General features: G+C 36.9%; 1 protein-coding gene and 1 pseudogene across 1 annotated transcript; both read left to right on the top strand.

The window, feature by feature from the left end:
- Positions 1 to 24,883, top strand: part of LOC131988994 (scavenger receptor cysteine-rich type 1 protein M130-like) — a 912,635-nt pseudogene that overhangs the window by 786,538 nt on the left and 101,214 nt on the right.
- zgc:77880 (zf-DHHC domain-containing protein) lies at positions 1,410 to 20,681 on the top strand. Its single transcript, XM_059354156.1, has 9 exons — positions 1,410 to 1,572; positions 2,847 to 2,935; positions 4,298 to 4,371; positions 13,592 to 13,704; positions 15,885 to 15,946; positions 18,110 to 18,230; positions 18,339 to 18,411; positions 20,112 to 20,286; positions 20,384 to 20,681. Exons 1-9 carry the CDS (start codon positions 1,448 to 1,450, stop codon positions 20,473 to 20,475), a joined length of 924 nt encoding a protein of 307 aa, XP_059210139.1. The 5' UTR covers positions 1,410 to 1,447; the 3' UTR covers positions 20,476 to 20,681.

The raw sequence follows: 24,883 nt of genomic DNA, 5'->3' as shown, positions 1-24,883 counted from the left end.
ACGTGTTTTTTTTAACTGTGTTTACTGTCCCTTTAAGAGCCGTTTGACATGTTTTTTTTAACTGTGTGTACTGGCCCTTTAAGAGCCGTTTTACGTGGTTTTTTAACTTTGTGTACTGTCCCTTTAAGAGCCGTTTGACGTGTTTTTTTAACTGTGTGTACTGTCCCTTTAAGAGCCGTTTGACGTGTTTTTTTTAACTGTGTGTACTGTCCCTTTAAGAGCCGTTTGACGTGTTTTTTTTAACTGTGTGTGCTGGCCCTTTAAGAGCCGTTCGACGTGTTTTTTAAACTGTGTACTGGCCCTTTAAGAGCGGTTTGATGGTTTTTTAACTGTGTGTACTGTCACTTTAAGAGCCGTTTGACATGGTTTTTAAGTGTGTACTGTCCCTTTAAGAGCCGTTCGACATATTTTTTAAACTGTGTGTACCGGCCCTTTAAGAGCCGTTTGACGTGTTTTTTTAACTGTGTGTACTGTCCCTTTAAGAGCCGTTTGACGTGTTTTTTTAACTGTGTGTACTGTCCCTTTAAGAGCCGTTTGACGTGTTTTTTTAACTGTGTGTACTGTCCCTTTAAGAGCCGTTTGACGTGTTTTTTTAACTGTGTGTACTGGCCCTTTAAGAGCCGTTTGACGTGTTTTTTTAACTGTGTGTACTGGCCCTTTTAAGAGCCGTTTGACGTGTTTTTTAAACTGTGTGTACTGGCCCTTTAAGAGCCGTTTGACGTGTTTTTTTTAACTGTGTGTTCTGTCCCTTTAAGAGCCGTTTGACGTGTTTTCTAATTGTGTCTACTGGCCCTTTAAGAGCCGTTTGACGTGTTTTTTAAACTGTGTGTACTGTCCCTTTAAGAGCCGTTTGACGTGTTTTTTTAACTGTGTGTACTGTCCCTTTAAGAGCCGTTTGACGTGTTTTTTTAACTGTGTCTACTGGCCCTTTAAGAGCCGTTTGACGTGATTTTTTAACTGTGTGTACTGTCCCTTTAAGAGCCGTTTGACGTGTTTTTTTAACTGTGTCTACTGGCCCTTTAAGAGCCGTTTGACGTGATTTTTTAACTGTGTGTACTGGTCCTTTAAGAGCTGTTTGACGTGTTTTCTAATTGTGTGTACTGGCCCTTTAAGAGCCGTTTGACGTGTTTTTCTTAACTGTGTGTACTGGCCCTTTAAGAGCTGTTTGACGTGTTTTTTTAACTGTGTGTACTGGCCCTTTAAGAGCCGTTTGACGTGTTTTTTAAACTGTGTGTACTGTCCCTTTAAGAGCCGTTTGACGTGTTTTTTTAACTGTGTACTGGCCCTTTAAGAGCCGTTTGACGTGTTTTTTTAACTGTGTGTACTGGCCCTTTAAGACCCGGTGACGTCGTCCCCAACGGTTTCTGTGAGGAGGCGGCGTCAGGTTATTTCCGTATACGTCACCGGAAGCGGGGGACGGAGGGGGGCGGAGCCCGGCAGAGGAAAGATGGCGTCTCTTCGCTGTAAGAGAGACCCCTGCGGCGTTATCTGCCTCGTTTTAACGTATTTCAGCGTGTTTTACGCGGACTACGTGGTCATTCAGTATGTGCTCCTCCCCGCCTACTCCGACAGGTCGGTACTGCGTGTCTGTGTGTCCGTTAAAGCGGTAAAACACCGACACGAAGCTGCTGTCTCCATCCATCTGAACCCATCTGACAGCTTCATTTCCTCCTCCTTGTTTTTATTGTTTTCATCACAACAACACATGTTTATGTTTGTTTACGTGGCTGTTTGTGTCGCTTCTGTGCCGAGCGGACTCCACATTACACCTGTTTTTATCTTTTGTTTACTGTCAGTTTGTGTTGTTTATCACTCAGACCTTTATGAACACAGTTTACAAAATAAAAGACTTCATATGTCAAAAATAATGACTAAGTTAATCAAAAATAATGACTACTATATTAAATACATTTGTCAAAATAAAGACTTAATATCTTAAAATATTAAATCTGTATGCAAAAAAAGACAAAGTGTGTTAAAATAATAACTTAGTCTTTAAAAATAATATCTTAGTTTTTCAAAATAATAACTTGGTCTTTCAAAATAAAATGTTCATGTTTGTTTATGTGGCTTATCTATCTGACTTTTATTTATTTATTTTTTTTTACAAGTAATGACTTATTTTCTCAAAATAAAGGCTTAATATGTCAAAATAATTACTACTTTCTAAAAAAATATTGAATACATTTGTCAAAATAAAGAATTAATATCTTAAAATATTTAATCAGTATGCGAAAAACCACAAAGTATGTCAAAATATTAACTGAGTTTTTCAAAATAATAACTTATTTTTTCAAAAAAAAACTTAGTCTTTCAAAATAATAACTTAGTTTTTCAAAATAATGACTTAGTCTTTCAAAATAAAATCTTCATGTTTGTTTATGTGGCTTATCTTAAGTAAAGATTTAATACCGGTATCTCAAACTTTTTTAAAATTTTTTAAATTTTTTACAAATAATGACTTATTTTCTCAAAATAGAGGCTTAATATGTCAGAAATAATGATTAAGTTAATCGAAAATAATGACTACTTTCTAAAAAATATTAAATACATTTGTCAAAATAAAGACTTAATATCTTAAAATATTAAATCAGTATGCGAAAAAACACAAAGTATGTTAAAATAATAACTTAGTTTTTCAAAATAAAATGTTCATGTTTGTTTATGTGGCTTATCTTAAGTAAAGATTTAGTATCTCAAACTTTTTATTTGTATTTTTACAAATAATGACTTATTTTCTCAAAATAAAGGTTCAATATGTCAAAATCAATGAGTACTTTTTCAAACTCTGAATGAAGTAGATGTAAAACATGTGTACAGTACTAATATCTGAGTTCCTGTTACAGTGTGTGGTGTTCTCTCCACGGATCAGTGTTCAACCTGATCCTGCTGCTGCTGCTCACCTGTCACTCAAAGGCCGTCTACTCAGACCCCGGTAGGGGGGGGGGGTCTGTGTGTGTGTGTCTAATGTGTGTGTGTCTAATGTGTGTGTGTGTGTGTGTGTGTGTCTAATGTGTGTGTGTGTGTGTCTAATGTGTGTGTGTGTGTGTCTAATGTGTGTGTGTGTGTGTGTCTAATGTGTGTGTGTGTGTGTGTGTGTCTAATGTGTGTGTGTCTAATGTGTGTGTGTGTGTGTGTGTGTGTGTGTGTGTGTGTGTGTGTGTGTGTGTGTCTAATGTGTGTGTGTATGTGTGTGTCTAATGTGTGTATGTGTGTGTCTAATGTGTGTGTGTGTGTGTGTGTGTGTGTCTAATGTGTGTGTGTATGTGTGTGTCTAATGTGTGTGTGTGTGTGTGTCTAATGTGTGTGTGTGTGTGTCTAATGTGTGTGTGTGTGTGTGTGTGTGTGTCTAATGTGTGTGTGTCTAATGTGTGTGTGTGTGTGTCTAATGTGTGTGTGTGTGTGTGTGTGTCTAATGTGTGTGTGTATGTGTGTGTCTAATGTGTGTATGTGTGTGTGTGTCTAATGTGTGTGTGTGTGTGTCTAATGTGTGTGTGTGTGTGTGTGTGTGTGTCTAATGTGTGTGTGTATGTGTGTGTCTAATGTGTGTGTGTGTGTGTGTGTCTAATGTGTGTGTGTGTGTGTCTAATGTGTGTGTGTGTGTGTGTGTGTGTGTCTAATGTGTGTGTGTCTAATGTGTGTGTGTGTGTGTCTAATGTGTGTGTGTGTATGTGTGTGTCTAATGTGTGTATGTGTGTGTCTAATGTGTGTGTGTGTGTGTGTCTAATGTGTGTGTGTGTGTGTAAAATGCGTGTGTGTGTTTGTCTAATGTGTGTGTGTGTGTGTGTCTAATGTGTGTGTGTCTAATGTGTGTATGTGTGTGTGTGTGTGTGTGTCTAATGTGTGTGTGTTTGTCTAATGTGTGTGTGTGTGTGTGTGTGTGTCTAATGTGTGTGTGTGTGTGTGTGTGTGTGTCTAATGTGTGTGTTTGTGTGTCTAATGTGTGTGTGTGTGTGTGTGTGTGTGTGTCTAATGTGTGTGTTTGTGTGCCTAATGTGTGTGTGTCTAATGTGTGTGTCTAATGTGTGTGTGTGTGTGTCTAATGTGTGTGTTTGTGTGTCTAATGTGTGTGTGTCTAATGTGTGTGTTTGTGTGTCTAATGTGTGTGTGTCTAATGTGTGTGTGTCTAATGTGTGTGTGTGTGTGTGTCTAATGTGTGTGTGTCTAATGTGTGTGTGTTTGTGTGCCTAATGTGTGTGTGTCTAATGTGTGTGTCTAATGTGTGTGTGTGTGTGTCTAATGTGTGTGTTTGTGTGTCTAATGTGTGTGTGTCTAATGTGTGTGTGTGTGTGTGCAGGTATGGTTCCTCTTCCTGAGACAGCCATCGACTTCTCAGATCTTCGTTCTCAGTCGTCTCGAATGAACGAGCGGGTGAGTTCTCCTCATGTTCCTCATGTTCCTCATGTTCCTCATGTTCCTCATGTTCCTCATGTTCCTCAGAGTTCCTCATGTTCCTCATGTTCCTCATGTTCCTCATGTTCCTCATGTTCCTCATGTTCCTCAGAGTTCCTCATGTTCCTCATGTTCCTCCGACAGGTTTACCGGAGAGTTAAAGTGTATTTAAAGGTCCAACAGGCAGCTGGAGGCTAATAACAGAGGTTATAACTTTGTTATTACCAGCTGTGTGTTTCCATGTTAGCAGCTGGAGTCTAATAACAGAGGTTATAACTGTGTTATTACCAGCTGTGTGTTTCCATGTTAGCAGCTGGAGGCTAATAACAGAGGTTATAACTGTGTTATTACCAGCTGTGTGTTTCCATGTTAGCAGCTGGAGGCTAATAACAGAGGTTATAACTGTGTTATTACCAGCTGTGTGTTTCCATGTTAGCAGCTGGAGGCTAATAACAGAGGTTATAACTGTGTTATTACCAGCTGTGTGTTTCCATGTTAGCAGCTGGAGGCTAATAACAGAGGTTATAACTGTGTTATTACAGCTGTGTGTTTCCATGTTAGCAGCTGGAGGCTAATAACAGAGGTTATAACTGTGTTATTACAGCTGTGTGTTTCCATGTTAGCAGCTGGAGGCTAATAACAGAGGTTATAACTGTGTTATTACCAGCTGTGTGTATACATGTTAGCCGCTGGAGGCTAATAACAGAGGTTATAACTGTGTTATTACAGCTGTGTGTTTCCATGTTAGCAGCTGGAGGCTAATAACAGAGGTTATAACTGTGTTATTACAGCTGTGTGTTTCCATGTTAGCAGCTGGAGGCTAATAACAGAGGTTATAACTGTGTTATTACCAGCTGTGTGTATACATGTTAGCAGCAGGAGGCTAATAACAGAGGTTATAACTGTGTTATTACCAGCTGTGTGTTTCCATGTTAGCAGCTGGAGGCTAATAACAGGGGTTATAACTGTGTTATTACAGCTGTGTGTTTCCATGTTAGCAGCTGGAGGCTAATAACAGAGGTTATAACTGTGTTATTACCAGCTGTGTGTTTACATGTTAGCAGCTGGAGGCTAATAACAGAGGTTATAACTGTGTTATTACCAGCTGTGTGTTTCCATGTTAGCAGCTGGAGGCTAATAACAGAGGTTATAACTGTGTTATTACCAGCTGTGTGTTTCCATGTTAGCAGCTGGAGGCTAATAACAGAGGTTATAACTGTGTTATTACCAGCTGTGTGTTTCCATGTTAGCAGCTGGAGGCTAATAACAGAGGTTATAACTGTGTTATTACCAGCTGTGTGTTTCCATGTTAGCAGCTGGAGGCTAATAACAGAGGTTATAACTGTGTTATTACCAGCTGTGTGTTTCCATGTTAGCAGCTGGAGGCTAATAACAGAGGTTATAACTGTGTTATTACAGCTGTGTGTTTCCATGTTAGCAGCTGGAGGCTAATAACAGAGGTTATAACTGTGTTATTACCAGCTGTGTGTATACATGTTAGCCGCTGGAGGCTAATAACAGAGGTTATAACTGTGTTATTACAGCTGTGTGTTTCCATGTTAGCAGCTGGAGGCTAATAACAGAGGTTATAACTGTGTTATTACAGCTGTGTGTTTCCATGTTAGCAGCTGGAGGCTAATAACAGAGGTTATAACTGTGTTATTACCAGCTGTGTGTATACATGTTAGCAGCAGGAGGCTAATAACAGAGGTTATAACTGTGTTATTACCAGCTGTGTGTTTCCATGTTAGCAGCTGGAGGCTAATAACAGAGGTTATAACTGTGTTATTACAGCTGTGTGTTTCCATGTTAGCAGCTGGAGGCTAATAACAGAGGTTATAACTGTGTTATTACAGCTGTGTGTTTCCATGTTAGCAGCTGGAGGCTAATAACAGAGGTTATAACTGTGTTATTACCAGCTGTGTGTTTACATGTTAGCAGCTGGAGGCTAATAACAGAGGTTATAACTGTGTTATTACCAGCTGTGGATTTACATGTTAGCAGCTGGAGGCTAATAACAGAGGTTATAACTGTGTTATTACCAGCTGTGTGTTTCCATGTTAGCAGCTGGAGGCTAATAACAGAGGTTATAACTGTGTTATTACCAGCTGTGTGTTTCCATGTTAGCAGCTGGAGGCTAATAACAGAGGTTATAACTGTGTTGTTACCAGCTGTGTGTTTCCATGTTAGCAGCTGGAGGCTAATAACAGAGGTTATAACTGTGTTGTTACCAGCTGTGTGTTTCCATGTTAGCAGCTGGAGGCTAATAACAGAGGTTATAACTGTGTTGTTACCAGCTGTGTGTTTACATGTTAGCAGCTGGAGGCTAATAACAGAGGTTATAACTGTGTTATTACCAGCTGTGTGTTTCCATGTTAGCAGCTGGAGGCTAATAACAGAGGTTATAACTGTGTTATTACCAGCTGTGTGTTTCCATGTTAGCAGCTGGAGGCTAATAACAGAGGTTATAACTGTGTTGTTACCAGCTGTGTGTTTACATGTTAGCAGCTGGAGGCTAATAACAGAGGTTATAACTGTGTTATTACCAGCTGTGTGTTTCCATGTTAGCAGCTGGAGGCTAATAACAGAGGTTATAACTGTGTTGTTACCAGCTGTGTGTTTCCATGTTAGCAGCTGGAGGCTAATAACAGAGGTTATAACTGTGTTATTACCAGCTGTGTGTTTCCATGTTAGCAGCTGGAGGCTAATAACAGAGGTTATAACTGTGTTGTTACCAGCTGTGTGTTTCCATGTTAGCAGCTGGAGGCTAATAACAGAGGTTATAACTGTGTTGTTACCAGCTGTGTGTTTACATGTTAGCAGCTGGAGGCTAATAACAGAGGTTATAACTGTGTTATTACCAGCTGTGTGTTTCCATGTTAGCAGCTGGAGGCTAATAACAGAGGTTATAACTGTGTTATTACCAGCTGTGTGTTTCCATGTTAGCAGCTGGAGGCTAATAACAGAGGTTATAACTGTGTTGTTACCAGCTGTGTGTTTCCATGTTAGCAGCTGGAGGCTAATAACAGAGGTTATAACTGTGTTGTTACCAGCTGTGTGTTTACATGTTAGCAGCTGGAGGCTAATAACAGAGGTTATAACTGTGTTGTTACCAGCTGTGTGTTTCCATGTTAGCAGCTGCTTCTTATTAACATCTTAATTAAAGGCTGAGTGATGTTTACGTGTTTTTGTGTCGTTGGAGACAAAACAACATGATGAAGGTAGAAACTGACCACAACTTCTTTTGTTGTTGGTGTATATCATGGGTCTCAAACTGGCGGCCCGCGGGCCAACTGTGGCCCTCGTGACGATATTTTGTGGCCCCCACCTTGATATGAAAGTTTAATGTGAGTTTTATATGAATGGCACTTTACCGTGTTGTGTGTGGAAGGTCCCTTTATTGTTTCACTTGTTTCTATGACGACGTTAACAAAAAGAAAGGCAGCTGCTACCGGAGCGTTTATTATTATTATTATTATGATTATTATTATTATTATTATTATCTGCCGTGTTGTTGTTACCGCAAGAAGTGGAAATGTTATTTAATGTCATTTTGTGTCTTTTTTTTTTGGTCATTTTGTGTCTTTTTTAAGTAGTTTAGTTTTTTTCTGTAATTTTGTGTCTTTTTTAGTTTTTTTTAGTTGTCATTTTGTGTCTTTTTTGGTCATTTTGTGTATTTTTTAAGTAATTTAGTCTTTTTTCTGTCATTTTGTGTCTTTTTTTTTAGTAATTTTGTGTCTGTTTTGGGTCATCTTGATACTTTCTCCAGTGGCCCCCAGGTAATTTGAGTTTGAGACCCCTGGTGTAAACATATAAAATGAAACAGAATTAAAAAATAGCCAAATTGTAAAATGCTGTAGTTGTATACAATCTAAACATAATAAGGAAACTACAAAGTCCTTTTTTTTTTTTTTTTTTCATTTTTTGTATGTACAAACATTCGGCCAATCAGCACCTCCGTTTTCTTTTGTAACATTGGTTGCCACCCGGTTGCCATAGCGCCTCTTCGGCCAATCAGCACCTCCGTTTTCCGGCCCGATTGCTCTGCCTCGACTACCCGGATGTTCGTAGCAGAAAAGTTAATTTTACGAACTGAATTTGAATTGTGAGAACTGAATGTTCAGTTCCAAACTAATAAATTGAATTTCAAATGACAATTCAGAATCATTTTTTTAATGCAATTATTCAATTCAAATTCAAATATAAGTAATTCAAATTCAGTTTCTGGTGGCTCATATTTCAGCTGGTATTTCTGCCAGTGTTTTGCAGAAAGAGTCTCTGGATGAACAGAAAAATAAATCAACAACATTTCAGATAGTTGAGGGCTTTAATTTAGTCAAAAAAGTCAATAGTTTAATAGTCAGAATGTGAGATTTGCTGTTTTGTTTTGTTTTAAAAAACAACCTATAATGTGTTTCAAGGACAGAAACTATACTTTTGTATGTTTATATGTTTATAAATATAACAAAAATATAATAAAAAGAAAGTAAAAAGAAACTGCGACTTTTGGAGTGGTGACCAATAAAAAAAAAATTAAAAGAAAAAAACAACTGTATTTTTATCGTCTGTTATTTAAAAAAAAAAAATAAAAAAAATCCCCTTTTTAAAAACAAAAACACCCCATATTCTATTTTTTTTTTCAAATTTTACTGTAAAAAGATTACTTTAAAAAAAGACAAGAATTATTGTCATATTTTTTCATTTACTTTTGCTCTTTAAAAACAAAACACCCCAAATTTTGTTAAAAGCTAAATACAAAAAACAAACAAAAATCTTTTTTTTTCTAAAAATCTCTTAAAATGTCTATTATTGCTTTGTTTTTTAATGGTTTCCTAATGGTTTTTTCTTATTGTTTTTCTCTTTAGAAACAAAACACCCTATGTTCTATTTTTTGTCGAAATTATTCTGTAAAAAGTTGAATCAAAAAAGAAACTGCAACTTTTGGAGTATAGATGTCTATTTTTGTCACTTTATTTATTTTTTCCTAAACAAACAAAACAAAAACAACAAAACATCCCATGATCTATTTTTTGTTAAAAGCTGAATAAAAAAAACTGGATTATTTTGTCTATTATTGTTTTTTATAAATTATTTTCCTCTTTCAAGACAAAACACCCCATGGTCTGTTTTTTTGTCTAAATTATCCTGGAAAAAGCTGAATAAAAAAAGAAAAATAATTAAAAGATGACTTTAAAAAAAGACGAGAATTATTGTCTCTTTTATCTACTTTTTATTTTATAAAAATCTATTAAAATGTCTGTTATTGTTTTGATTTGTTTTTTATTGTTTCCAATTGTTGTTTTAATTGTTATTATTTCCCTCTTTCAAAACAAAACACCCTATGATTCTTTTTGTCTAAATTATACTGTAAAAAATGAATAAAAAAGAAGAAGTAAGTAAGTAAATTTGAGTGAGGGGAGGTTGCCGTTCGGCAGACTGGAAAAATTTCCCCAAAAAAACAATTTGTAAGGGAAAAACTAAAAAAAATGCCTTAGAAAGATAATGACGAGCCGCAGTCAAAGAGTGAAGGTGCAAAAATCCCATTTTTTATGGTCGACCACAAGAAGTATTTACATCTAAAGAAAACTACCAAAAACAACAAAGAAAAAGTAAAGAGGAAACAAAAATATGTTTTCTACACGGGAGGGTCAGCAGAAAATACTCCCAATATAAAGTCTAACACACCATTCCAGGCCATTAAATAATAAAGTAATGTTTAAACGTTGACATAAGTACATTGGACATCATCACCCAAATATTTCAGGCGTATATCAACATGGTGACACATATTCTACAGTAATACTTCAACCAATAAGCCCTGAAACAAAGAGGAATAAAGAAACATTGTTTTGGCCCAATTATGTCCCACATTCCACACAGACAGGCAAATAAAAGGGCAGCATTCACTGTCCTTGGGTCCTTCCACCAACCAGGAAGTCCTGCAGGTGGGCGCTAAGAAAAGACAGCATCGCAACCAACAAATCTACATAAACTGTGTAAATGTTAATGAGACACTATTTCTCAGGAAAATACTCGATACTCGATACCATTTTTTTCCGATACCACCAGGATAAAAACAAAGACCCCAAAATTTAACAGAAATATTTTTATTAACAAGAAAAAATGCAGCATGTAAAAATGAACAGAACCACAGGTTAAATATTAATAATAAAAAACAGTTGTTGCAAAAAGAAACTGCAACTATGATAACAAGCTTCAGGTCTGAGGGAGTGCAAAAAATAAATAAATACAATAAACAGCAACAAGTAGAACAATATTTTGGATGCTGTGCACAATTTTAGGAAAGCTTGATAAGATAAGTTGACTTTTCTCTGCTTCATTCTGGGACTTCAAGAGAGAAAATAACACTTTTCATCGATACTTTTAAAAATGAGTATCGTATCCGGATACAACGTTTTAGTATCGATACTTTCTTGAGTATCGGTACTTTTTAAAATGAGTATTGTATCCGGATACAACGTTTTAGTATCGATACTTTCTTGAATATCGATACTTTTTAAAATGAGTATTGTATCCAGATACAACGTTTTAGTATCGATACTTTCTTGAGTATCGGTACTTTTTAAAATGAGTATTGTATCCGGATACAACGTTTTAGTATCGATACTTTCTTGAGTATCGATACTTTTTAAAATGAGTATTGTATCCGGATACAACGTTTTAGTATCGATACTTTCTTGAGTATCGATACTTTTTAAAATGAGTATTGTATCCGGATACAACGTTTTAGTATCGATACTTTCTTGAATATCGATACTTTTTAAAATGAGTATTGTATCCAGATACAACGTTTTAGTATCGATACTTTCTTGAGTATCGGTACTTTTTAAAATGAGTATTGTATCCGGATACAACGTTTTAGTATCGATACTTTCTTGAGTATCGGTACTTTTTAAAATGAGTATTGTATCCGGATACAACGTTTTAGTATCGATACTTTCTTGAGTATCGGTACTTTTTAAAATTAGTATTGTATCCGGATACAACGTTTTAGTATCGATACTTTCTTGAGTATCGATACTTTTAAAAATGAGTATTGTATCCGGATACAACGTTTTAGTATCGATACTTTCTTGAATATCGATACTTTTTAAAATGAGTATTGTATCCAGATACAACGTTTTAGTATCGATACTTTCTTGAGTATCGATACTTTTTAAAATGAGTATTGTATCCGGATACAACGTTTTAGTATCGATACTTTCTTTAGTATCGGTACTTTTTAAAATGAGTATTGTATCCGGATACAACGTTTTAGTATCGATACTTTCTTGAGTATCGATACTTTTTAAAATGAGTATCGTATCCGGATACAACGTTTTAGTATCGATACTTTCTTGAGTATCGATACTTTTTAAAATGAGTATCGTATCCGGATACAACGTTTTAGTATCGATACTTTCTTGAGTATCGATACTTTTTAAAATTAGTATTGTATCCGGATACAACGTTTTAGTATCGAAACTTTCTTGAGTATCGATACTTTTTAAAATGAGTATTGTATCCGGATACAACGTTTTAGTATCGATACTTTCTTGAGTATCGATACTTTTTAAAATGAGTATTGTATCCGGATACAACGTTTTAGTATCGATACTTTCTTGAGTATCGGTACTTTTTAAAATGAGTATTGTATCCGGATACAACGTTTTAGTATCGATACTTTCTTGAGTATCGGTACTTTTTAAAATGAGTATTTTATCCGGATACAACGTTTTAGTATCGATACTTTCTTGAGTATCGATACTTTTTAAAATGAGTATTGTATCCGGATACAACGTTTTAGTATCGATACTTTCTTGAATATCGGTACTTTTTAAAATGAGTATTGTATCCGGATACAAAGTTTTAGTATCGATACTTTCTTGAGTATCGATACTTTTTAAAATGAGTATTGTATCCGGATACAACGTTTTAGTATCGATACTTTCTTGAGTATCGATACTTTTTAAAATGAGTATTGTATCCGGATACAACGTTTTAGTATCGATACTTTCTTGAGTATCGGTACTTTTTAAAATGAGTATTGTATCCGGATACAACGTTTTAGTATCGATACTTTCTTGAGTATCGGTACTTTTTAAAATGAGTATTTTATCCGGATACAACGTTTTAGTATCGATACTTTCTTGAGTATCGATACTTTTTAAAATGAGTATTGTATCCGGATACAACGTTTTAGTATCGATACTTTCTTGAGTATCGATACTTTTTAAAATGAGTATTGTATCCGGATACAACGTTTTAGTATCGATACTTTCTTGAATATCGATACTTTTTAAAATGAGTATTGTATCCAGATACAACGTTTTAGTATCGATACTTTCTTGAGTATCGGTACTTTTTAAAATGAGTATTGTATCCGGATACAACGTTTTAGTATCGATACTTTCTTGAGTATCGGTACTTTTTAAAATGAGTATTGTATCCGGATACAACGTTTTAGTATCGATACTTTCTTGAGTATCGGTACTTTTTAAAATGAGTATTGTATCCGGATACAACGTTTTAGTATCGATACTTTCTTGAGTATCGATACTTTTAAAAATGAGTATTGTATCCGGATACAACGTTTTAGTATCGATACTTTCTTGAATATCGATACTTTTTAAAATGAGTATTGTATCCAGATACAACGTTTTAGTATCGATACTTTCTTGAGTATCGATACTTTTTAAAATGAGTATTGTATCCGGATACAACGTTTTAGTATCGATACTTTCTTTAGTATCGGTACTTTTTAAAATGAGTATTGTATCCGGATACAACGTTTTAGTATCGATACTTTCTTGAGTATCGATACTTTTTAAAATGAGTATCGTATCCGGATACAACGTTTTAGTATCGATACTTTCTTGAGTATCGATACTTTTTAAAATGAGTATTGTATCCGGATACAACGTTTTAGTATCGATACTTTCTTGAGTATCGATACTTTTTAAAATTAGTATTGTATCCGGATACAACGTTTTAGTATCGATACTTTCTTGAGTATCGATACTTTTTAAAATGAGTATTGTATCCGGATACAACGTTTTAGTATCGATACTTTCTTGAGTATCGATACTTTTGACTTTTGATTCCTAACTGTAACTGTAGTGTGTGCAGCCACCAGGCTCCAGTGAGAAGACACCAGTAAGAGAAAGAATCAGTACTGTTTCTGTTGTTGTGTCTCCAGGGCTGTGAGGGCTGGACGGTGTGCAGCCGCTGTGAAACCTACCGACCTCCCAGAGCGCATCACTGCCGCGTCTGTCAGAGGTGTATCCGCCGCATGGACCACCACTGTCCCTGGTGAGGAAACACTCCTCCTGCATCCTCTTTCTTTCTTACTGCTGTAAGATCTACTGTCTTCTCTCCGCCGGGCTTCTTCCTTTCCATTATTCTTCCGTTTCTCCTGTGTTTTTCTTCGGTCGACTACTCCTCTCAGAGTTTTGGTCACATATTCTAAAAAGGTATCAGATGGACCGGCTCGGCCATGACCAGTGTGCTGTGACTTTTCTAAGGGTTTCGGCAAACGTTTTTCAAATTATTCGTTAAAAACACGCCAAAAAATCCCCCCACTGTTACCCAATGGAGAGGCTGGAGTGATGACATCATCACTAGAGTGCAGAGGGAGAGAAAAATTGACAAAAAATAAATTTGTAAACTGCGCTCGAGGCCGCAGACTCCACTCTACAGGACTAATTTATACATCAAAAAACACCACAAAGATACACAAAAAACAAAAACACGCAAAGATACACAAAAAACACAAAAAAACAAAAAGATACACGGACACAAAAAACACAAATACACACAGGGAAACACAAAAAAACAAGCAAGAGAAAAAAATTTAAATTAGAAATATACAAGAAAAAAATCAAATGTATGAGAAGATAAAATGAAATATTCTCCAAGATTCAAGTGGTAAATGTTTGATTTAAAAACATTTCCATTTTAAGGACTTCCAGCATGTTTAATAACTTACACATCATGTCTTTAAGTGTCACAGAGTCGGTACAAAGGGAAATAAATTAAATAAAAAATTAAATTCATAAAAAGTAACAAAAGATAAAAATGAATCATAACTTAGAAAGCAAGTAAATAAAATATAATACTTTTCTAAGGGTTTCGGCAAACGTTTTTCAAATTATTCGTTAAAAACACGCCAAAAAATCCCCCCACTGTTACCCAATGGAGAGGCTGGAGTGATGACATCATCACTAGAGTGCAGAGGGAGAGAAAAATTGACAAAAAATTAATTTGTAAACTGCACTCGAAGCCGCAGATACCACTCTACAGAAATACTTTATAGATATAAACGTAGTAAAATGTGTCTCCTCCCTCACATTGGTGTGTTAAAGCTGTCAGAGTTATAGTTTGGGCGTAGGACCACAGATGATCCACCAACACCACCCACAGCCTCATAGACCTCCATGGGAAAAAGGAGGGAACATTTCTGGAGGAAAGCAGAGCTACCAGTTTCTTCTGATCGCTCTAAAAAAACGTTTTCTTTATTTTTCTTCACAAAACACATATGTAGACGTTCAGGAAGAACTGAGGATGCTCAAAGTGAAGTCGGATCACTGATAGGAGCTACGGGTTGGACTAAAATACTTTCTGTTCGACAGATAATTTTTACTTTTTCTCATTTTCACTTTTTTGTGACAGATTTTTTCTCATTTTCACTTTTTTTTCGTGACTTCCGACCTTTTTTCATTTTGACTTTTTTTTTCTATGACTGACTTTTTTTTCTCATTTTCACTTTTCTTGTGACCGACTTCTTTCTCGTTATTTTGACTTTTTTTCTCACAAAACATATATGTAGACATTCAGGAAGAACTGAGGATGCTCAAAGTGAAGTCAGATCAATGATAGGAGCTACGGTTTGGACTAAAATACTTCCTGTTCGAGAGATAATTTTTACTTTTTTTCGTGACTTTGACTTTTTTTTCTCATTTTGACTTTTTTTCTCATTTTCACTTTTTTCTCATTTTCACTTTTTTTCGTGACTTTGACTTTTTTCTCATTTGGACTTTTTTCTGATTTTGACCTTTTTTTCATGACTTCTTTTTTTCTCATTTTGACATTTTTTTGTGGCTGACTTTTTTTCTCATTTTGACTTTTTTCTTGTGACCGACTTTTTTCTCGTTATTTTGAAAAAAAATTCTCACAAAACACACATGTAGACGTTCAGGAAGAACTGAGGATGCTCAAAGTGAAGTCGGTTCAATGATAGGAGCTACGGTTTGGACTAAAATGCTTTCTGTTTGAGGGAAACTTTCAGCTGTTTTCTCTCTGTGCCGTCAAATGTCACAGGAGCAGCTGCTGTTGATTGCTCTGCTCTGATTGGTGGCTGCCACCTGGCCCTGGTTGCTTAGCTACCGAAGCCTTGATCTGTCACATAGCTCAGCAACAGTAGAGATAATATACTGTAAACTAAGTTATCTTCAACTTCTTCTCATCCTTTTTCTTGATTTGTGTCTTTTTAGGATCAACAACTGTGTCGGAGAGCTAAACCAGAAGTATTTCATCCAGTTTCTCTTCTACACTGGTGAGTGAATATACAATACTACATCATGTTTACATTAGTAGTATTAAAAAAGTTTAAGTCACAAGAAATAATTCAAGATGAGAAAAAAAGTAGAAATCACGAAAAAAAAATTCAAAATAACGAGAAAATAGTCAGAATAATGAGGAAAAAAGTCGAAATCACGATGAAAAACAAAATAACGAGAAAATAGTCAAGATAATCAAAAAAGTTTAAGTCAAGAGAAATAATTAAAAATGAGAAGAAAAAAGTCGAAGTCATGAAAAAAAAGTAAAAAATAATCAAAATGAGAAAAAAGTTGAAGTCAAGAGAAAAAAGTCAAAATGAAAAAAAGGTCAAAATGAGAAGAAAAAAGTCAAAGTCATGAGAAATAATTCAAAATAAGAAAAAAAGTTGAATTCACGAAAAAAAAAATTCAAAATAACGAGAAAATAGTCAAAATAATGAGGAAAAAAGTTGAAAGCACAAGAAAAAACGTCAAAATGAGAAAAAAAGTCGAAATCGCGATAAAAAACAAAATAACGAGAAAATAGTCAAGAAAATCACAAAAGTTTAAGTCAAGAGAAATAATTAAAAATTAGAAGAAAAAAGTTGAAGTCATGAAAAAAAAGTAAAAAACAACAAGAAAATAATCAAAATGAGAAAAAAGTCGAAGTCATGAGAAATAATTCAAAATAAGAAAAAAAGTTGAAATCACGAAAAAAAGAGTCAAAATAACGAGAAAATAATAAAGATAACAAGAAAAAAGTTGAAATGAGAAAAAAGTCTAAGTCACGAGAAAAAGTCAAAATATTTACATTAGTAGTGCTGTAAAAAGCAGATATTAATCTGTCTGCCTCACTAGAGCTGCTTTGACGTCAGAAGAGGGAAATTTGTGTCTCTAACTTTTTGTCAGTTTCCAACACTGATAATTTAAGGTCAAACTTTTTAGATGAATTGTGGCTGCAGCTCAACTTCCTGCTGTCAGATTAAATTCTCACAGTTTCTGTTTAAACACAGGGATTTCTGAAACATTTCTGCCTTCTTTAAGTGTCGTGTTTTTTTCTGTAGCTTCTTTATGTAACAAGTAGAATGAAGGTCCTTGTCATTTACTGGAGTGTTTTTGTTTTATGCAACTTCATAATTTCCATGACATCTCAGAGGTAAATATTGCCATAAATCATAAAGAAAGAAAAAGTTCTAATCTTTTGGTTGTTTATTTTACCAAAAAATGGAAATCTATACATTCAACATGTTGGTTGTATGTACAGATTTCAACTGCCCTCTGGTTACACTGAAATCTGTATCTATATTTATAGTATTTATAAGAGCGTTTCAATGATGTGTGTGACAGTATTTCATAAAAGCATTCAGTTGTTTGTTTAAAAACATTTCAGTTGTGTGTTTAAAAGCGTTTCAGTTGTGTGTGTGTGTGTGGGGTTTTTACTATAGTGTTTGAATGTGTTTTGTTTCATGTGTGAATGGTAATTCTGAATTTTGTCTACACAATACACACAAAAGTGGTGCTGTGTGTATTTTAACTGTGTGTTTTCTGTGTGTGTGTGTGTGTGTGTGTGTGTGTGTGTGTGTGTGTGTGTGACTCTGTGTGTGTGTGTGACTCTGTGTTTGTGTGTGTGTGTGTGTGTGTGTGTGTGTATGACTCTGTGTGTGTGTGTGTGACTCTGTGTATGACTGTGTGTGTGTGTGTGTGTGTGTGTGTGTGTGTGTATGACTCTGTGTTTGTGTGTGTGTGTGTGTGTGTATATGACTCTGTGTGTGTGTGTATGACTCTGTGTGTGTGTATGACTCTGTGTTTGTGTGTGACTGTGTGTGTGTGTGTGTGTGTGTGTGTGTGACTGTGTGTATGACTCTGTGTGTGTGTGCGTGGTGTGTGTATGACTCTGTGTGTGTGTGTGTGTGTATGACTCTGTGTCTGTGTGTGTGTGTGTGTGTATGACTCTGTGTGTGTGTGTGTGTGTGTGTGTATGACTGTGTGTGTGTGTGTGTATGACTCTATGTGTGTGTGTGACTGTGTGTGTGTGTGTGTGTGTGTGTGTGTGACTGTGTGTGTGTGTGTGTATGACTCTGTATGACTCTGTGTGTGTGTGTGTATGACTCTGTGTGTGTGACTGTGACTCTGTGTGTGTGACTCTGTGTGTGTGTGTGTGTGTGTGTGTGTGTGTGCAGGCATGGCCAGCCTGTACTCCATGGTGCTGGTGGTGTCAGCCTGGGTGTGGAGGATCAGGAACGAGAGAGAAGGAGAAGCAGAGAAAGAAGGAGAGGAGTCGCCCAGTAAACACCTGATAGTGTGAGTCTCTGTTTCTCTGTTTCACTGAGACATAAACAAACCAACATGGGAAGTTGTGTCTGTTTGTTTGTTTGTTTGTCAGTGATTGTGTGTCTTCATGTCTCGTAGCGCTCATTACATCATCCTCCTGGTGGAGTCGGTGCTGTTTGGAGTGTTTGTCATGGTCATCTTCTACGACCAGGTACACACACACACACACACACACACACACACAGAGTCATACACACACAGAGTCATACACACACAGAGTCATACACACACAGAGACACACACACACACACACACACACACACACAGTCACAGAGTCACACACACACACAGTCACAGAGTCACACACACAGAGTCACACACAGAGTCATACACACACACACACACACACACACACACACTATGAGGGGCATTTTATGCCAGCACACTATACTAAAACGCGTGTACAGCGCCTATGCGATGACATCAAACGTCTAACGTGCGCGTGTAAATTCCATTCACTTTCAATGGACAGACAGGCGTCACGTAGGCGTCACGCAGACGCTGTACACGCGTTGTTGCACATACGCCTACGTGACGGCTGCGTGACGGGTGAACTACGCCTCAAATACGTGACATGAAGACCCGCGTGACTGTTAAGTACAATTCTACATAGGCATACAGACACGCGTATTGCGAGTACACCAGATAACATGGGTGACGGGTGCAAAGTGCCACGAGCGAACGTAGTGGACGCCTGTGTGTGTGTGTAACGCGTGTACGCCTATAACAGATCAGCTGTTACACAGAGTCTCAGCTTCATATGGTATTGTTTATAAGAAAGCAGAACTTATAGATGAAGAGAAAGACTATCTCGTACGTACCAGATAAACTTAACGTTTTTCCGGCCAAAACCGGAGGCTTAATTAGCCTGTTTTAGGAGTGAAAGTCAGCAAAATGCAGCTTAAACAAAATGTTTTACCTCATTAGTTAACTACGAATGTCTGTAAAACATAATGGGACTGTGTATAAGTGCCGAATTAGGTTAAACAGTGTAGATATAAGGTCAGATGGAATCATATTGTGAACGGACTGCTGTCCACATGGCTACTGAATATTCATTAGATAGGTCCGCATGGCTACTTAATATTCAGGGGTGACAGCGATTACGGCTTCTGCAGGCAGGTAAACCTACCTAATTACAGCTGGTGCGTAATGAACTGTATGTCCACGCGCGAAGCTGGGAACTGGCTGTGAGTGTCGCACTTTACTATTACTATTTTTAAGTAGCTGAAATTATTTTAATTATCCCTTTCACCCTTGCTATCATTAAATATCAATTCGATATCATTCAAACCTAGAGAGAGAGAGAAAGAGAGAGATTTCGTTAACAAGAAAATAAAAATGGGCCTGAAAATAATAGAAATATCCTGACAGCTCTGTTGGGGCTTGGAGTTCATCTATAAGTTCTGCTTTCTTATAAACAATCCCGTGTGAAGCTGAGACTCTGTGTAACAGCTGAACTGTTATAGGCGTACACGCGTTACACACACACACACACACACACACAGGCGTCCGCTACGTTCGCTCGTGGCACTTTTCACCCGTCACCCATGTTATCTGGTGTACTCGCAATACGCGTGTCTGTAAGCACGCCTATTAATCAGACTTTATGCTGGCACAGGCGACGTGTTTTAGGCGTTTAAGTATAGTGTGCTGGCATAAAATACCCCTGATACACACACACACACACACACACACACAGAGTCACACACACACACACACTCACACACACACAGAGTCACATACAGTCACAGTGGTGTGTGTAATATCATACTGTATAATAAGAACTGTATGAATGAATTAACTGTATGAATGAATTAACTGTATTAATTATAAGTGTGTATCCGTCAGTTGGTGTCCATCATCACAGACGAGACTCCCATCGAGCAGATGAGGAACAGGCTGATGATGAAGGACCGGGGCTCCTCCTCCTCCTCCTCCTCCTCCTCCTCCTCCCAGCTGCCTCACCACCCCACACACACCCGCAAGCCCAAGCTGGCCCTGCTGCGGGAGGTGTTCGGGCGAGGTCGGTCTCTGCTGCAAAACTAAAAATAACATAAATACTATGGACGTCAGAACTCACCAATCATTTTATCTCTTTTAATCTCTAATTTTCCCTCCAGGTTCGGTCTTCTGCTGGCTCCTCCCCCTCCACTCCAGCCCTCCGACAGTTGGCGGCATCACCTACTCCGCCCTGCCCGACTACGACGTCTGACCTTTGACCTGTGAGAGCGAGGGGAGGATGGAGACGGAGGTTTTTAGTGTGTGTGTGTGTGTGTGTGAGAGCATTTTCTGCCTATCTACGATGTCTTATCTTTATCTGTGGACCTGAGGAGGCTGAAGGCCCAGACTGGGACGACTGAAGAGTGTGTGTGTATTATATGAATTAATGAGTGTGTGTGTGTGTGTGTGTGTGTGTGTGTGTGTGTGTGTGTGTGTGTGTGTGAGTGTGTGAGTTCAGCCTCCGTCACGATGGAAAAGCTTCTTTTCCAGCGTTCTCTGGTCATTTTGTGGTAGAGTCGCCCCTCGTGTTGATTTTTTTTGAATATTTTTTTCTTTTTATAGAATCAAATTCTTTCTCCCAGGTAATATCCAAGCAAAGCTTTAAATAGTTACTAGGGATGCACTGATATGGATGTTTAAAGTTAGTACCAGTACCTAATATTTCCCATCTTTATTAATAAATATATGGACAAAAGTATGTGGAAACCACGAAACAGATAAAGTAAAGAAAACCATTATGAAAAATCAGGCTGACTTTAATGTAAAAAAAACCCCCTCAAACTTCAGGTTCTTTAACCAAGAAGCCAATTTGCACAGGACTAATATCAACACTAGTGGTCGACCAATACGGGTTTTTTAAGGCCGATACCGATTACTTTGACATCAGTCTGAACCGATCCCTGATATGTGCTGCCGAATTTTTTGGGCTGATTCTTGAAGCCGATATTGCCTTTTCTCCCTCATTTACATGATAAAAATTACACAATGATAACAAATGATACACAAGTCTCAATTTGAACAAAAAAATAAACATTTATTAACAAAACAAACAAAGGTAACACTTTAGATAAGGGAACACATATTCAACATTAATTAGCTGCTTATTAGCATGTAAATCAGTAACATATTGTCTCTTAATGAGTCATTATTCAGTAGTTATTAATGTCTTATTCTGCATGGCCTTATTATACAACCAGGAAGACATTAACTAAGAGTTTTCCCTCAATAACCTCAGAATTATTGATTATTAGTAGTAAGTAAAGAAGTTGTTGTATATGAGTTAGTGGAGGCTCCTTCTGGATGAGGATTGGTAGATTGTAACGTCAATCATTACTCTACAAAGTGGCTCACTGGTAGACCAACATTGGTGCAAAGTAAAGTAGAGAAATGATTGACATTATAATCCACCAATCCTCATCAATCATCTAAAGGAGCCACCAGTCAGTCAAAGGTCTGGAGAAGGTGTTTGATATTTGCCGTTTCCATGGTTTCCTTCACCGCTATGTAGAGATTATAAAGTCCATACAAAGTAAAGCATATTAAGATCATAACTCATATACAACAACTTCCTTACTTACCACTAATAAGCAATAATTCTGAGGTTATTGAGAGAAAACTCTTAGTTAATGTCTTACTGGTTGTATAATAAGGCCATGCAGAATAAGGCATTAATAACTACTGAATAATGACTCATTAAGAGACAATATGTTACTGATTTACATGCTAATAAGCAGCTAATTAATGCTGAATATGTGTTCCCTTATCTAAAGTGTTACCCAAACCAAACATATTACCAGTTGGATATCAAACAACGTGTCTGTTGTTCTAGGCCTGGAGGTGGTGGCGCCTCAGATGATCCACATCTTTGATGTGTTTTTCTATTTTCTGGTATCAGCAGCAGCTCCCCAGAGACTGGAGGTGTTGCACACAGCCTTTTGTTGCTAGGCAATGTTTAAACCCATTTAACAACTTTAATCCAATAATGTCCTGTATTGCATTCAACCTGTTTTGACCAAATTAATATAAAATAAGTAACAGAAATATCGCTGTGACATATACGTCAGAAAAAGGCAAATTTGTGTTTCTGTAAGCAGAAAAGGTGTGTAGTTTATTCATTTTAAAATAAGAAATATCATAAACATAAATTCCATAACGCCCAATGTAACGTGTATATCACATCACAGATCTTTGACATTTAGATGCAGTATTTAAAAAACATCAGATATGTGTTCTATGTGGTATATCCCCCATAATGTTCCTTCAAGGATAAATAGTTCTGGGTTGTTATGGGTTAAACCAAGAATTGGCTGTTTTATGTCCAGGCGAGATTAATCTGTCTGCTTAATGGAGGGGGCGGAGCCAAAGGTCTGAACCAATGATAGCCACACATCTCATTCCATTCCAGTCTTCTGCTTTCAGGTTCTCCACCAGTTTTTGGGAACCTGGCTGCAGGGATTTGCTCCCATTTAGAGCCAAGAGCATGAATGAAGTCCAACCATAGAAATGGAATGAGTCGAGCACATTGAACTGTTTCCTGTGGTGATTTAACTTAGTTAGCCAATAGAGCGCTCACAGTTCTTTGCTCTGAGGACTGTTTTATGTTCATTTAAATGGAAATGTCCATTCAACTCTCATTCAGTTTCAGTTTCTTTGGGTTCAACACTGATGTGGGGCGGTTTAGGTGTCCAAATTTGTCCCAAAATCGTTGGATGAGGTTTTCGCAGACCAGTCGAGTTCTTCCACACGATATTGGGGATAAAACATTTTCATGGACCTGATTGGAGGCACATTATTGTCTAAATTATCATCATGTCCTCTGTATTGGAACAAATGGACCCAATTTACAAAGAACAGCTTAAAACCAAACGTCCACATACTTTTGGCCACATAATATATAATTGAATGGGTTATTTCTTGTTACTAAGATTAGTCCACGTCCAACACCTCAATACAAACACCAAAAACACACAGTAGGTCACTGTGTTTTCTATTATTTATTTACTTTTACTCTCAAATCAACCACTCGATTATTCAATGAGCTTGGGAAAAAAACACTAGCTACCTTTCCTCCATTACTTCCTGTGAAGTAAAACCACCAAACTGGTCTAATGATAGAAACATAAGATGTGTTTATGTGACGTCTCGGGGCTCGAAAGCAAACAGGAAATGGAGAATGTCCACAAAGAGATTCCTTTTATTGTGTTTTTGTCTGTTTTTTTCTAATTCCTGTGTTTATTTTGAAAGAAGTTTGACCTGTTAACTTACTAAACTGTGTTACACTTACAGATTTACAATTACAATTACTACTAAACACACACACACACACACACACACACACACTCAGAGTACATTTCTCAGTATTCTGCTAAATCTCAGTGAAGGGACGGTTCTGTACTTATTTATTGTTTCTAACTATTCCGTGGAGTTTACTCTACCAATAACTGGATTTTTATGTGACGGGTGAAGTTGCCTTTCCATTCTGATTTGCTGCTCGTGCATTTGCTGCTGCTGTAGGAACAATAATGAAGTATATAGCGGTGAAACTAAACAGTTTGAAGGTAAACGCACAATAACTCTTACCTACACAACTTTATCTAGTTTGTTACTTTTCAATGACACATACACATGTTTTTCTTCATCACATATGTAAATTGACTAGATAACCTAAGGCTGTTTTGAAATTATAACAAATATTTTCAGGTTTTTTTTTGTCAGGTGATGAATTGATAATAAAATAATTAGCGGCAGCCCTGGTTTAGAACATATCAAACATACACCAGTCTATGAAAATCGTAAACCAAAACTTTTTCTTCTTTTGCACCAAAAGAAGCTGTAAAGATTGCGAATATGTCCTTTAAAGTGAAACTGCACTCCCAGTGTGGGAAACAAAGTTAAACACATTTCTTACTCCAAACTCGTCAGATATCGATGCTTCTGGTCAGTGCCGTCCGATACGGACACGAGAGTAACCTTTGAAAGAAAGTTTTGGACGTGTCAGGGACGATGTGTCAAGTTTCCAATTGTTATGTGCATTGTAGCTTTTCAAAATAAACCTCCGAGGCAACAAAAACACCTGACTAAGTCGCCGATCATGCCGGCGTGATCAAATCACATGACGTCACATTCGAAACTCTGTGCCAGTTTTATTAAGTAAAACCGGTTAAATATATTTAGTATAAAAATATCGAACTAGATGTTCTCCTCGTTTTACTTCTTATAAGTTATATTTGTAACCAACATATACAATTCCTCATTGAGCATGATTATGTTTTAGAGCTATAAAAAAAACACAATTTCCAAAATCCAATTTTATGGGGATTTTTTAGGTTCAATATGTTGATCCAGTAAGTCAAAGTGTAAAAATGATTATCAGGTCATATAGGTGAGGTTGTGGCATGGTAAACATTTATTTAAGTGATGTATAGTCAGGCAGAATTAAAAGGAGTCAAAAATGGCCAAAATGGCCAAAATAGCCCAAAACTCCAAAGGGAAACATCACACAATTTGAGTTAAAAACAAATACTTCCACACCTAAATACTGCACCCAGTTGACTCCAAGTACAGCGCTGACGTCTGGCTTCACACAGGACAAGAACTGCCATCTCCTGGGTCAAAGTCCA

Source organism: Centropristis striata, chromosome 17 (genome assembly GCF_030273125.1).
Source record: "Centropristis striata isolate RG_2023a ecotype Rhode Island chromosome 17, C.striata_1.0, whole genome shotgun sequence".
Classification (NCBI taxonomy): Eukaryota; Metazoa; Chordata; class Actinopteri; order Perciformes; family Serranidae; genus Centropristis; species Centropristis striata.
This window is presented reverse-complemented; position numbering and strand designations above follow the sequence as displayed.

Bases quoted from the DNA above. Each gene is read 5' to 3' on its own strand.
- zgc:77880 (XM_059354156.1), top strand. From the start codon at position 1,448: ATGGCGTCTCTTCGCTGTAAGAGAGACCCCTGCGGCGTTATCTGCCTC. The intron at 2,936-4,297 runs GTAGGGGGGGGG...GTGTGTGTGCAG, and splicing joins GGCCGTCTACTCAGACCCCG to GTATGGTTCCTCTTCCTGAG. The intron at 13,705-15,884 runs GTGAGGAAACAC...GTGTCTTTTTAG, and splicing joins ATGGACCACCACTGTCCCTG to GATCAACAACTGTGTCGGAG.